Source organism: Paralichthys olivaceus, chromosome 19 (genome assembly GCF_024713975.1).
Source record: "Paralichthys olivaceus isolate ysfri-2021 chromosome 19, ASM2471397v2, whole genome shotgun sequence".
NCBI classification, from domain to species: Eukaryota; Metazoa; Chordata; class Actinopteri; order Pleuronectiformes; family Paralichthyidae; genus Paralichthys; species Paralichthys olivaceus.
In genome coordinates, this window is record NC_091111.1 from 17,737,501 (window position 1) to 17,752,939 (window position 15,439).

Consider the following 15,439-nt stretch of genomic DNA (forward strand, 5'->3'; position numbering starts at 1 on the left):
AGGAATGTGATGTGATGACATGTGGACGTGGAAGACTGGGACTTTCTGTCTTTCTCTCTCTCTCTCTCTCTCTCTCTCTTTGATTCTCTCCATTTCTTGTTCCCTCTGAACAGGGATGAGCTCATGTTTGTGGCCTCTGCTGCACAGAGACGTCCAGAGGGAGAGAGCAGATATATAAAGGAATGCGACGTGCATCCATGTGTCATTAGATCACATTCCTGCTCCTCGTCCTCATAAAGGACCAGTTATCCCTCCACACAATGACTCTATCTATCTATCTATCTATCTATCTATCTATCTCTCTATCTATCAGAAACCTTTAGTCACATTGAGTTAAACATGATGGGAAGTAAGTAAATCAGATCACTGGGTCAGAAACACATATAACTATCCACACATGTGTAACAGGAATTCCACTTGCAGACTTTTTCACTGCATTAAATAAACAATATTAAACTCGCTCGTCCCTGGAGGATGAGTGAAACTTCTCTTGAACTCAATCGGCTCCACACTCTTTTCTCTCCCTGTCGTCCATGTGTGTCGATGCATCAGGTGATTTTTCAGCCAATCGTCTCTGCATCGACCTCACATGTGGAAACGTTCATACATGTAATTACACGTCAGAGCCGTCAGTCACATCGCGTACACGTCGCTCTCACGTCCAGCTCAACTTCCTCCCGCTCTCTTCACCTGTTGACGTCTCAGAAGAACCTGTTTCCACTTCCCCTCCGTTACCAGGAATAATAACAAGAGTTCACCCGTTTAAACAAATCTACACTTTATTATTTCAGCAGTGCATATACAACATTTTAGTGGTACAAAAATCTACAGAACATTAAGTAAAAAGTCGTGTATTTCTTTAAGCAAATGTATTTTCTTGACATAATGATGTTTGATTGAAGCATTTACTTCTGTATGTTAACTCCGAAGCCCTTATATGTGTTATGACCAGCACAATGTAATAAAAACACACACACACGTATATGCAGAAGTGCTCAGAGTAGTACAAAGGTCTTAGTATCACCGAGTTTACATTGAAACAAATCACCTTTAAATCTTTAAGAGAAAAAAATACTCCTGTAAGTGCACTTGGTTTTCGCAAAGTGTTCTTATTATTTGATCCGATGAAGCTGAAGCACAGATGTGACGTCAGGAAACCACCTCACGGCCGTGCATTACCTGCTGAGCTCTGATGGACAGTGAGGCATGCTGTGCTTTATCATCTATTTGACTCTAAATTGGACCTGAATTGAATAAATGAACATCATGCTGTATTGAAGAAGACTTGAAACCAGAGCTTGAGACCATAAACTCCTTGGGAAATTAAAGACGAAGAGGGCGAGCTTCAGGTGCTCTTCATCACTCTCTCCCCCCTCGACTTGCTTTGCAGAACAACTCCACTTCCGCTTCATTTCATCAAACTGCATATTTTGGAGACTGCTGGGAACATGATCCTCAAACAAGCCTTTGGAGTCACAGTCTGTGCCGGCGTCACTGCCAGGTGCTGGCCCAACATGTCTGGCAACACTTCACAAGATCCAGAACTTAAACTCCGGCTCTGTGAATCTTCAGAACTGCGAGAACACGTACATGTACACATGCCCTCGTTTAATCAGGCGAACAAAGCTACCAGACTAAACACGAGAGTCAAGACGTCCTCGCTGAACACCTGAGGCCATTTTATTATAGATTACATTTCAAATCCCTGCCACACGTCACTGATTCAAGGCCCTAATCATTTTCAGACTACAGAAATTATGTTTTTGGATTGAAGTCTGAAATTGGTACATTACAGTCTGACTGAGTGTTGAAACAGGCACTGAGTATATTCAGGTGTTTTGATGATGATAATCAATATATGACTTTCTGATTTAATAGATTCATTGTTTGCTGTCATACGATATACAAAATAAATGATGTCCAGCATGATTTTCCAGAGCAATTATGTATTCTGTCCAAAATCCAGATATATTCAATTTATAATGTTATTAGATGAATAACTCAAAAGCCAGAGAATTGTTGTAGCACGAAAATGGGTTATATGATTATGAAACGATCAAACATCTTCCCAATTATTTTCCTGGCGATTGACTTATCAGTTAATTAACACATTCAGCTCTAGTGAGTGCTATAATAGTGAACATAACATTGAACCCGGAGCTCTGCAGCAGCCAGATGGCGCAGTGTTGGTGTCTTTAAGTCCCAGTCGACACAGTGAGAAACATTTAAAAGTATTATTGTTCTTATAAAACTGTTGTAAACAAAGTGAAAAATCTTCAACGTCAAACAGAAGAAAGAGAAAATGAAAACGATAACTAGAAATCCCTCTGGTCTGCTCCTCAGTATCTCAACGCTGTGATGTTTTTAACTATGCTTGTTTAATACAATATAAAAGACGGTATGTAGTAATGATGACATGCATAAAAAGTGACTTCATCATTAAATATGGAAGAAATTATACATGTTTTTTTTGTTTAGCACAAATAATGGAGTATTATCCAATAAAAATAAAATTACCGCCCTGTGGTTGTACGACTCCGCCAACAAATGCAGTTTCAGTCGATGTAATTTATTTTTCAGTGCATCTTGGAGTCCGAGTGACAACTGAAGTATTGAATTGAAGTAATCCCCTAAAGGCAGACTTCACATTACAGAGGCCAAGAACCATGTTTTGTGAGGCCGCCATGACCTTTGACCTTTGACCACTAATCGAATCAGTTAATCTGAGAGTTCGAAATGAACATTTGTTCCAAATTTGAAGAAATTCTCTCAAGATGTTCAGGAGGTATCACGCTCACTACATCGAGCCCCCGGCCGCCGAGACAAACGTGTTTCCTACCCACAATTCCCGTTTGTGTTGCTATAACTTGTGTCAATGCTGTTTGAGACTCTCCTTCTTTAATTCCTTTTCTCTGACAGAGTCGTGGTTTTAAAACAGAACAAACGACAAACACTAAGGCACTTTAACATGAGGTAGAAAGAAAACACTTCTGTCTGCAGTGCCGGGAAAGGTAAAAATTTATATTAGCATTTTCTTCTCGCTCCGTGTTAGTGGGGCGGACACATTTCCACCACAGATTATAAGAGCGAAGGGAATTAAACTACAAGTTCAGGTTGTTACTTTGCCACGGTGCACGAAAAATATTCTCCCTGTTCATACATAAATCATGGCTGAGTAAAGAGACAGGTTCCTGCACATGTTTTGTTCCAACGTGTGGTTTGGTGTATTCTTTAAGCTCAGGCGGAGACGTGAGCCAGGACACTTGGGAGGTAACAGCTTTGCTGGATTTGAGAGGAGCTATAAAGATTAAAACCCACTGAGAGAGGAGTAAAAATTAGAAGAAAAAGCTTGTATGTTATGGTTGGTTTAATTTGTGTGAGTGTGTGTGTGTGTGTGTGTGTTTGTGCTCTAATACTGAAACAACCCAACGTTTGGCAGTAAACACCGACAGACCCACTGTTATAAATTGTGCAGGGCAGGCATCCATGCATCCATCTGTTTGTACTCATCTGTTCTCTTTTCTCCATAATCACTTCATCTGTCAACTGCAGTGACTCTCATCCGTTTCTAAACTCTGCTATCTGCAGACTTGTAGTTTCTTTATAAATATCAAGCACTGCTTTGGTGACGAGCAGCTTAAAAGACACAGAGATGTTATAAAAAAAAGATTACGTTACAGGAGAATGTTCAGCTGCGTTTTTTCAAACCAGGATATCGAGGCTGAAACATCCCCAGGTGACTGCTTACTGAGCGACGGTATAAGAAGTATGATGAAGCACAAAAGCCATTCCTACATATGGAGAAGAGCAGCTGCCTGTACATGAAACATCAGTTCACCAGCGATCGTCAATCACAGTCTAATCGGTTTCAATATGTGCCGTTTCAGCTCGTCAGCAGCTCGGAGACGACGGCCGATGATGAATTTGTCAGATCAGTTTTTTTTTCTCCACGCTGGAGGGAAAACAAAACAACCAGCTGACCTCAGATCAGCCTCTGAGGGCAACTTCACAGAGCTGACCCTTCACTGAAGACCGGTGAGCTCCGTGATCCAGTCTGATGAAGACTTGTGTTGTGTGATCATCAGTCTGAGTAACATCTCTCACTACGCAGACAATAAAACCAGAATTTAGTCTTTGCATTTCTCATTCGCCCCATGATTCAGTCTTGTGGCTAAAAAAAGTCACCAGCGGGACGTTGTTCACTTTGCAGCGGCTTTAAAATGTAAGGCACAGTTAAGTTTAGACGGTGCAGGTGACGCCAGCGTCCTCAACGTGACCGCAGTTGGTTTTGCCCCAGCCTGAAAAGTTGCACTGGTGGATGGTGTCCTCCGTCCCTGTACATGCGACGTCGTCCATCCAGATCAGACCAGTTCCTGCACAGAGAGAGGGACGACATTACAAATTGGGTGGAAAGCATCAGAGGGAGCGACGCAGAGAACCACTCACCTAAAGAACCTCATGTTTGCCAAACAAGGCCCACGTTTGTTTTGGGATCATTTGGCAACATTTGCTATTTTACAAGTAGGAAACATTTGTTCATTTTGTTTGAGCAACACGAAGGCCACAAGTGACGCATCACTGCCTGAGGTGGTCCACATCCGTACTGAGCGCTGTGGGTGAGTCGAGGCAGAGAGTGGGGCGTGAGTCGAGTCCGTGAACCAGTTCCCTGGCCATGGTTTTGTTTAATTTTCTCCTTTTCTAACATCTGTTTTCGTTCGTCTTTCGCTTCCTTCTCTATCCTGTTTTGGAAAAATATTCTGTCCAGAAAAAACACGTATGTATATATACAGAAAAACATGCAAATTCGCTTTCCAGGAAACGGAAAAACAGGCCACGATCTCCGCTACAGAACAAATGAAATGTGGAACGCAATGAATGAAAATGATCTAATCCCCCCAAGTTTTCTTTATAATTATAAATCGAATTGGAGCGGCCAAAAACAGAATTCACATCTGGACTTGAACAGCAGCTGCTGAACCTCAGTCATGTCTCTGACGGCTCGTTCATGCTTCACTTTCCCTCGTCTGTGTCAGAGAAATGCAACTGGATCCAATGAGACTGAACACGTTGCCTCTCTGTGTACACACACAGTGTAAAGGTCATAAATACAGACTGTATATGAAGACAGATGACAAAAGTGAAGCCAAAGCATCTCGATCGCCCCCAGGCGGCTGGCTGCAGCATAGATCCTCCATGTTAACAGATGGGTAAAAATAAAAGGTCAAAATACGAGTCAAAGTTTCTCGGTTTTAATTAGTGATTCGATGATATAAAGGGAAAGGGAAATGTCATGATTGACAGCTGAGACCTACTCGTGATTGGTCCGCAGCTCATGGACCAAACATTCCGCTCACTTTCCAACTTGTGGTGGCGTTTACATGAATTTTCCCAATCGTGAACTAATTTTCCAATTATTCTGCTTTACAAGAGTCTGATTGAGACACCAAGAACTGCGAGTGCTTCCTCACAGACCCCTGCATCAGATAAAATCATATCTGGTCATAAAACTGTCCCAGCTGCTGAGCAGATCTTTTGGCAGGACGCTTCTCGCTATAAACTTTGGATCCTGTTTGTGAAACCAGAACCACCGGAGAGTTTCAGAAAGTCCCGGACACTCTGGTTTGAGAGGATACTCAGCTGTGTGAGGGAACAACTTTCGATTGCTTTCTGCGGTTGAACCGATTCTTATGGTTTATGCCTTGTTTGTGAGAGGCTGACTCATAAATAATGCATTTAAAGCAGCATCTGGAGCCTCGTAGAGAAGCAGAGAGGAGCTGTCGTCTCTGCTGCTCGGCTCTAAATCACAGCCGTTAATCACAGGAAACTGACGCCACATCTCTGGATGCTCTAAAAAATAAGCAATTATTAAAAAATCATCAGCGCATTTCAAAAATAATGATACTTCAGCATCTCAAATACCACTTTTTATTGCTTTTTGGTCTGTTGTTGCACCATATTATGAACATGGTTGTAGCATCAGCTATCTGGTCTGTGATTGGACAGCAAGTTGCAAAGGCTCATGGGATGTTTAGCCATTTTGACTGATATTTGGTTGATGTGGGTTTTGTGGATGGTGATGTTGTGTTTATTTAAGTAGGACTGTGGGGTGCAGCGTTGTGTTAATAAAGTTTTCGTGACTTCTTCAGGAGTTAAAATAATAGGGAGTATTACCGGAAGTAGAGCGGGCGTTTTATTTTGAAACCCGTATTTCCCGCTTCGGACTCTGCAGGTGAAGCTTCGTGTTGCTTCTGCACCTTTACTGTTTTAAAAGTGACGTCAAGTAACTGACGACGTGTAATGTTGGTTGTTGTGATGCTGTATGTTTGTGTCGTCATGCTGTATGTTTGTGTCGTCATGTGTAAATGACGGAGAGGAGGGGCGTGTCTGTGGAGCTGCACGTGCAACCTTAGCATGCTCTGTTTGTTAGCATGAAGCATGTCGTGACGTTATCCATGTTCTCCAGGTGCAGAGGGGACAGCGTGCACATGAGACAGACTGTGGACATGTGTCTCCACGGTATGTACTATATATATATATGTGTGTGTATATATTCCACCTACCTCATGTAGATAAAGTATTCTGCGACAATCTTCACATATTTAGTCAAGCATCTTTGCATCATTGGATTATTTCTCCATTTCACTGTCGTTGTTGTGTTTTTATGTTCATATATATACTTTTATATATATTTATATACATATTTGTACATAGTCGTTAAATGTTGATGCTTATCTTTGTTCTGCTTTGTTCTTGTGTATTTGTCTCTGTACGTTCAGTCAAATTCCTTGTATTTGTACTCATACATGTACAATAAAGCTGATTCTGGTTAATTTATGATTAAATTGTATTTTATTCAATTATTTTATTGTATTTACTGTTTTTGGTTGACACACATTTCTCTCTTTGCTGCGGACTTTCCTTGGGTAGGTGCTGAGCGTACTGAGGCTGAACATGTTGTGTCTCAACGATTACAGATGCTGTTGCAATAGTTTGTTGGAAGGTACTTCCCTTTGAGTGTGTCTTTAAAACACACAACGCACAGATCTGACAGCAGCTGAACAATGTGCTTTGCTTTTAGATTTCTTCTCCATGTCTTGCAGTGTTGATTTACCCTTGAACAAAAGTTAAAGAGTTTATGAATATTTAACTTCCTTGTATGAAATGAAGAATTTTGGATCTATAAAATGTAAATGTATACTGTAAATGACAAATACTTGACAGAAGACAAAGGCTTCACATCATAATGATACGACTGTTAATTCAATTAAGCAACAGGTTTGAGTCTTGTCTGAACTTTTCCTGATTTTCTACTGGAAGCATGTTTCAGATAATCTGCTCAAACTGCTGCAGCATGTGAAACGACCCCGTACAGACCTGTTGTGTTTCCTGAAACATTTCCCGAATCTCTCTCTGCAGTCGACACTGGTTCACTCCTTGTGTTTTATGTTTTGTGGTTCCAGTAAAACTTTGCTCAGAGTTGTTCTAAAGCCCCGTCTAAAACAACTGTAGTGTGAGTCAGCCGTAAAGAAACCTGATGGAGACTTTTACATTTGTGTGTTTTTGTGTTTGGAAGACGTTCAGTGTGAAACGTGTTTTTTTGAAAGTGCAGACTTGGGTTCGGGGAAGTTTCAGCTTGGCGTGTTTCTGGGTTTTTACTACATTAAAGATCAAGTTGCGCAACAGGAGATTAAAAGAAAAATAAAACAGCATGAAGTTTAGATCATTATTGGACACGTACACTCTCAAGTGAAAACCAGACTAATAACATTAAAGCCATTTTGTATTTACACAGCCCAAAAAGTACAGAATCAAATTTTTCTTTCTCAAAGAGCTTTTTGTTTGGCACAACATACGACACACCCTCTTCACTCAGACCCTTATAAGCACAACATGGTTTGGGAATAAAAAGATAAATTTGAGCTACAGAGGAGAATCTTTAAAAAAATCTACGGATTTCAGAAAACTACAGAAATTTCTGTCTATGTGGCTCATATCTCAAAAGCCGTTCATCTTACTGACTTCTTATTAGTCCTGTGTATTTTTAACGGCCCAAAGAAGTGCAGTGCGACTCATTAACCGTAATTGACGTTGTCGATCATTGTTGTGGACGTTTTCTGGAAGCTGGTGGAAGGAGAACTCAGGCAGCAGCTGACGTCTTATGTAGAAGATGTTGATGTAGATTTGATGCATCAAGGAGACCAGAAGGTGCAACAACATACAAACATGAGCAACTGTGGAGCAGCTGAGTTAGATATGAAAGTCCCAGAGCGTAAACAATGCACTGATGGTCGGTCCTTTATCTATAACCTGACCTTGTGTACTGCTAAGAGAGAGAAGGGAGTATCTGTGGAATTAGCCAGGCACTCTTCTCTTTATGGAGATATAATGTAATATACACTATATATATACATAATATGGTGTATAGTGGCATATACAGTGAGGATATACAAAACAATCATGACGACAGATACTCCAGTTCAGGGTTCGTGTACTGAACTAGTTCTCTACAACAAAAAGACAAATGAACTAAAACTATTTGTTTTGGTCTCGATGATGCATATTTCTGCAAAATCTGATCCAAATGTTGCATTTAAAGGTCGACATCTGAACAAAAAAAAAGGAAAGTTCCACAAACCATTGTCTTACACCACACCATATGCTTCTCATATCCCAAAACACAACAAAGAGACGTCAGCTGACACTTGAAAGCAGCAAGAAACATCACACACACACACGAGTCTGTGCAGGCGCATAGGATGGAAAATGAGGTTCACTGCGCTGGACAAAGTGCACGAGGGGCCGCGGCAGAAATGCGTCCAGCGTCATCTGTTCTGCTGGGTTTACTCTGACGGACTCAGACCTTTAAACTGTTTACTCAACACACACTTACAGAAGTGGTTACACAACTGCTCACAACAATTTATTATACTTTCACACAAATAGGCGTTGAATGTAAAAACACTGTGTGTGATCTCAGGGTTACACCCACAGTTTTAATTTAGAGGAGTCACAACACTTCAGAGGGATTTGTAGGATTGAGAGAACGAGCTCTGGGCTTTTTGCAAAAAGCAAAGTGAGACGAAAAGAAAAAAAAAAAAAAACAGGTGAATGACTCATCTGAAAGTTTAAATTTATATTTCAGATTATTTTGTTTTAAATTGAGTGCAGCCGTGCTGTTAGTCACTGCTGTTGTCTGGAGCTCGTCCCCTGGAACTAAAGCTTGTTTCCCCCGTATTTTCCAGACTCACTGGTAACAAGTCGTCCTGGACAGAGGCTGAATGATGTAAGGCCGACAGCTGAGTGGAGAGAGGGGAAGATGGATACGACCTCTGAGACTCCTCTTGACGACATCTGGCTCACATGACTTTCCTCATAAAACCTTAATATTAATCCCTGAAGCGTTGTAGGGCACCGTTTAAAGAAAACCACTCCGTAGCAAAAAACAAAACTTCAATCAGGAAATATCACCATGGACGTGTGCCGTGGGAAACAATATTTCTTTTTCATTTCCTGCTGGATTTTTATACGGTCTTTATTCTAAAACATGGCCACGGATCCTTTAAGAACGTGAGCGTGTTGAGAGTTTCTTACCTTGTCCGAAGCGTCCGGTCTTATGGACCTCTGAGGCTCCTCGGTATCGCAGCATCCTACACACCACGTCTCCGTCCTTTTTATCCCAGACGTCGTCACACACCGTCCCCCAGCGACGCTCGTGGAAAACCTCCACGCGTCCTTCGTGAGGGCCCGACCCGTTCACCAACCGCACCAGGGTCTCCTCCACTGCAACACAAACACAAATGTGTGTTTACAAAAATCTGCATATTGATTTGATTTGAATGCATTAATTGTTGGCCTCCATTCATTGGTAACTTGTGCAGTATTGAGGGAAAACTGCTTGAACCCACACTGAGCAGGTAATTTCCATTGTCAGTGTTTATACTTTAAAAAAAGTATTAGATTCAAAAAGAATAATAATAAAAATCCTCTGAGAGGTTAAAAAAATTGGGTTTTGAAGTTCTGTGTAAAAAGTTTTTCCCTAATTGCTTAACATGGTCTGACACTTCAACCCTGCAATAATCTCAGAAACCAGTTAAAGATTAAATTATTAACTTCCTCCATTGGATAAACATCTGTTAAAAGTTTATCCCCTCATTTTATTGGAAGATAAAAATAAGCAGCTGTTGCTAAAAAAATCAAGAAGAAAGAGATTAAAACAAACAAATGGACATAAATTATAAACAGAAGTAAGAAAAAAGAACAAGAGATTAAAACAGGGAAAACACGAGGAGAGACAACGTGATAATTAAAAATGTAGAAAGAAAAGAGATGAAAACATTAGAGGAGATGAAAAGAAATTGAGAAACATAATAAAAGAGATTTTGAAAAGGCACAGGAAGAAATTATGGAAAGTTGAGATGCATGAAAATGAGACGGGGCTCAGTGTTGATGTCTCCACTTCCTCTGTGTGTGTGTGTGAGTATTGTACTACACACACACAACTGTTGACAATGTGCTGGCGAGTGTAACCAGACGCATCATGTCGACAGGATATCAGTCTCATCAGACCATCATAAACTTTAACTGTGTACCATTTAACACTCATTATACAGTGAAGCACTTCGCCCTCACTGGCCCATCATAACTTAATATCCACCATAATCATCATACTGTAATATCTGCGGCACATATTCCTATCACAGGCCGCAAATTAAAACCAGAACATTCTACTTCCTGCTGCTCTTCCTTTCAGACGGCACCGTAAAAAATAAATAATAATCCCTGAGCGACAAAGGCTCCAACGGGTCGATCCTCCCCCCCGATGCCAAACTATCCCAGGATTCATTTGTGGAGGCAAGTGACGAGAGCAAAACAAAATCGACCAGACGTCTCATGTCGATTCTGACTTCACGGTCTACGCGGCTCACGAACGCCAAAAGTGAAGTTAATCGTCCCCTGATGGACGCGGAAAAACTGAAAAGTCAAATAAAGATTTCTGACATTTTAAGTCGTTCTTATCACACGGATGTTTGTTCAGTTTTCCAGCAACTAGTTCCACTTTAAAAGCGGAGTGTTGAAAACGGTTTGTGTGAGTGAGTCTCATCGTCCATCTTTATAAAAGAGTCATTGGCTGATGTAATTCACCTTTGCTTCCAATATGGCCGTGTTTGAAAATCATAAAATATCATCACGTCATAACTATATATTCAACTTTTGGATTGAAATATGAGAAACTAAATGTGCCAGTGTTGGAAGATTTGCCTCAAAATCGCTGAATTCAACCAAATACCGAGAACTTTATGTCGTTAATGACTTTGTCAGGTTGTTCACAGTGACGCTAACGGACAGAAATGTTAGAAATCGAAAACAAACGCTTCTTCAAGCTCCGCAGCTCGGACACCGTTAAATTGCCCAATTTGGACTAAACTTGACATTTCATAACGAGCCTTGAACTTCTTCCGCAAAAGCAAGGGAGTTAATGCGAGATGCTATAATGAGTGTTTTCATCCAGAGGAATCCAGACGAGAGAGCTCCAGGTGTTGGTGCTCGTCCAAATGGGTCGAGCTGCGGAGGGCGGACGAGTTGCGGCACCAGACTGTCGATACCTGAAGAAGGCCAGAATACGGAGTGATCACATATTACAAATGTTTGTCTGGCAGAAAGTCAGGGAGGGAGTGGGGGGGAGGGGGGGTCTGGACGGGAACGAATGGCTTCAGAACAAAAGTTAATCGGTTCCATGTGTTTGTGAAAAGTTGCTGAAACTCAGATTTTATCGTCTTTTGAATCTTGCATTGCCTGAAGTTTGTTTTTTATTAGATTCTCTTTAAAAAAAATCTGTGTCGTCTTTGTCGTTAGGTTCAAACCAACAGTTCAACATTTTTAAGTGAATACGGTGAATGTAAAGCCTCAGCCAATTAGCTTAGCTTAGCATAAAGACTGTAACAAAATCTGCCGACCAGATCCTCACACGTTCGCTAATTAACGTCATGTAAAAGACCATAAAAGATTCATCTCTGAGCATGAAACTGTAAATAACCGAGGAGTTGGATTCCTCATGTGCATTCCTGCATGTGTGTCTGCAGGAAATTAGAAATGTGGATCATTTCATGACCAGACACTGTGGAGCAGTTGTGTTGTTCAGGTTCAGAATATAAAGAAGAACTGAGCAGGTACGACGAGCGGAGAACAATCATGGTTTGACTAACGAGGAAAATAACCGCAGAGTTTCTGGTGTTTAATTCCGTTGCTCTGTAGCGACGGCGGAGAACGAAACCGAGTAAATCTCAAACTCTGGCTTCAGGTGAACGTGCGCGTAATTATAGTAACACGGTATTTTCATGATCCTGCTTCCTGGGGTGAAAACAAATTTGTCATTAGAGTAAAAAACATGAAATCATTTCCAGAGCTCCACTTTAAAACTACTTTGGCAGGTGTTGTGTGTGTGTGTGTGTTTGTCCGTGTGAAGGATTTCACAGCGTAACAGCATCACAGCCGTGAAACTTTGCAGGTGTGTGGACGAAAACGGAGGCCAAGTTTGAAATGAGGTGCGGTCCGAGCGAGGTCGCCGGGGGGCAGGGGCTGTAGGAAGTATAGGCGAGTAAGTTTAACGCCTCTGGCCCAGGGTGGTTTTAAGTCAGGGGATCACAGTATCCCAGTAATGACTACTGAGCACTCATGGCTCGCAGCTGGTGGGATCCCACCGCACGATGGTGTCCAATTTTCTCGCCTGGGACATAAAATTAAACATCTGGAAACATTTAGAAAAAAATCATCTACAGAGACACAGAACTAAATTTGGTTTCATCAGCTCGTAAGCTGCAGCTGAAAATATCTGCCGGTCTCAGTGCTGCGAGAATAAATAGACTTTTTTTATCAACCTGTGTTTAAATCATATAGAGGCCCATCCTCCGTCCTCCGTCCTCCATCCTCCGTCCTCCGTCCAGTACAAAGGCCTCACCCTCTATTAAAGCAACATCAACGCAGATTCAACAGATGAAAGTTTTCTCTGTTTCTGTTTTGCATTTTTTCAAATGATTCCAATCTGGGCTCCAGTTGTTCTCTTCCACGGATCATTCCGGTGTCACCGCCTCCTTGGTGATGATTTTAAACTTGTGTTCATTCACAACATGTGTGGATGAATGTGCATTTTTTCACACACACACACACACACACACACACACACGTGTTGGGGTCGCTCTGGTCAGCGATCACACAGGTATGCACCGTGTGCTTTGAAGTGTAAAAAGATCCAAGTCATGCATCAGAACGTCTGTGACAGAAAAGTGAGAGACACGCCGACTCAATATTCCTGACAGCCGGCAGCATGTGGTCTCACTTTCTCTGAAACTTCAAACATTCGTGTCTTGTCAATGATGTGAGGAGAGAAACCATCTCTGACGGTTCTGCAACGAGCAGAGTCGACGTTCACGTCCTCGTGCATTTGACGTCCTCGAGAACAGACGCGATGACGTAACCAACCTACCTGACGAGGTTTCAGTTTACCGCCACATGACATGTGCTCGCGTGTAATGGTTTTTTTTCGAATGCTTTTGATGTACATGAAGCCATGTGGCTGTTCTTCGTGTGTCGGAAACCGTGAGATGACGGCGAGAGGAGAAGCAGATTCTACGGATTACTTTAAAGTGGCCACAGCTCGGGCGCAGGCCGTCAGGTGGATCAGAGACGTATGAGGCCCCTAAATTCATCAGCTCGTAAATCTGTGATTCTCCGTTGCCAACTTTTTGAATGTGGATCATATGTTCTGATATACGGACTGTGCTCATGTTACATCAGCGGAGTCCCGGAAGGATCTTACCTAAATGTTTTTTATAGAACATACACAAAGTTAAGATGTTGAATAAACCGGGACAAAAAACGTACTTACTTGAGTGCTTGAGTCCAGATTTGAGGTATTTGAACTTTAATATTTTCTTTTCATGCCAGATATTATTTTAACTTCTTAGAGAAACATATCGCAGCCTCGACTTAGACACATACATCATTCATGAATCACTCAGAATAATATGATGGGCTTCAAGTTCAATGCATTTTAACCACACGTACATGAAAACGTGTCAAATTCAATGTAGCTTCAATATAAAAACCTTGTTCTACTCACTCCTCAGATCCCGTGTCTGTAAAAACAAATATATTCAAACAGCAATTGATTTTCAAATCAATATTTTCTCAGCTTGTCACAGGTGTCATGGTGGACGTCTGTGTTTGATTCTCCAGCGGTTACATGACTCAGGTGAAGAAGAGGGAGTTACTGCTCTCACCTTTATTCTCTCCTCTGTCTCCTCGAGCCCCTTTCTCCCCCTTTAGCCCTCGTTCTCCTCGGTCACCTGAGGAAAGAAAAGAGAGAATTACTCCAACTTCACAGGAGCGGATATTAAATCTTACACGGAACCTTATTCACAACATGTCAACCATAGATTTTAATATTAAAAAAGTTATAAAAAACTTCTTAGCAGCCTCTGAAATCGCCGGTTCTGTAACCACCCTCCTGAGATGTGCATAAAATGTAAGAATAGAGGACACCACTGTGCATCCTGTGCTCATTTTAACTCTAAATGTGGCGACGTGTTGTTTCTGCTGCAGAGTCGGGGCGGATGAGGTTTGAAGGAGAAGTAGGCGTAAGAGAAAAGATAGAAGTTTAAACCACAGTGAAGCCATGTGACAAGGTACATGTTTTATTTTTACAGTGTTTGCACGGTGGAAAAGAAAATGCAAAGCAGAGCCACAGAATCACTATAAGTAAAAATCCATCCATTTGTGGTTTCTGAAGAATCATGCTACGTTTACGCACGACACCTCCTTCCACCCAGACGCTTGGAGACGACGTTTCCTCATTTGTTTTCATTTCAAAATATGATTCCCTTCCAAAGACAGAGAGTCCGCTTCAGTGCCGTTTGTTGCTAATTTTCAGGTTTGAAACCACAAGTCTGGTTTTGCCATGAAGCTACGAGAGGATCAGCTTCAAGTGGGCATTCGTCCCACCTTTAATTTGAGACTCTTTTCACGTCCAGGACCGCAGGGCGGCGGCGGCAGCAGCAGCAAGAGGCGAGGTGGCACTCAGTCACATTTAGTGCACGTATATGTCCGTGTCTGATTAGTGCAGCAAACACTGCACCACACCCTGTCTGTGACGTCCTCCGCTGTTAGCATCGCCTCAGTTCTGACCGCATCCTTAACGACTAAATAACACTGCAGGAAAAAAACCCAAACACATCACTAATCCTCTGCTGAGCCGCAGGAGGCCACAGACGCGTCTGATTCAAAACTGATGTTAATTCACGATGAATCTGAAGCTCTCAGATTTAAATTCTTATAGTTTCACTAATCACAACTTTTAGCTCCAGGGGCTTTTACCCAGACTCATTCATTTCAACAGCCGTTACATTTACTGACATAAGATTTTGAGCAGACTTCATCATCCATT

The 15,439-nt window shown here is 41.7% G+C and overlaps 1 protein-coding gene across 1 annotated transcript in view; it reads right to left on the reverse strand.

Annotated features, from left to right (window-relative positions):
* Nucleotides 1–761: 761 nt before the first annotated feature.
* Nucleotides 762–15,439, reverse strand: part of scara5 (scavenger receptor class A, member 5 (putative)) — a 49,488-nt gene continuing 34,810 nt past the window's right edge. Inside the window, exons 10-12 of the mRNA XM_069515138.1 lie at nt 14,277–14,342; nt 9,592–9,780; nt 762–4,373 (exon numbers count right to left, since the gene is read on the reverse strand). Coding sequence (XP_069371239.1) covers nt 4,240–4,373; nt 9,592–9,780; nt 14,277–14,342 — 389 coding nt within the window. The 3' untranslated portion in view covers nt 762–4,239. The remainder of the gene's footprint in view (nt 4,374–9,591; nt 9,781–14,276; nt 14,343–15,439) is intronic.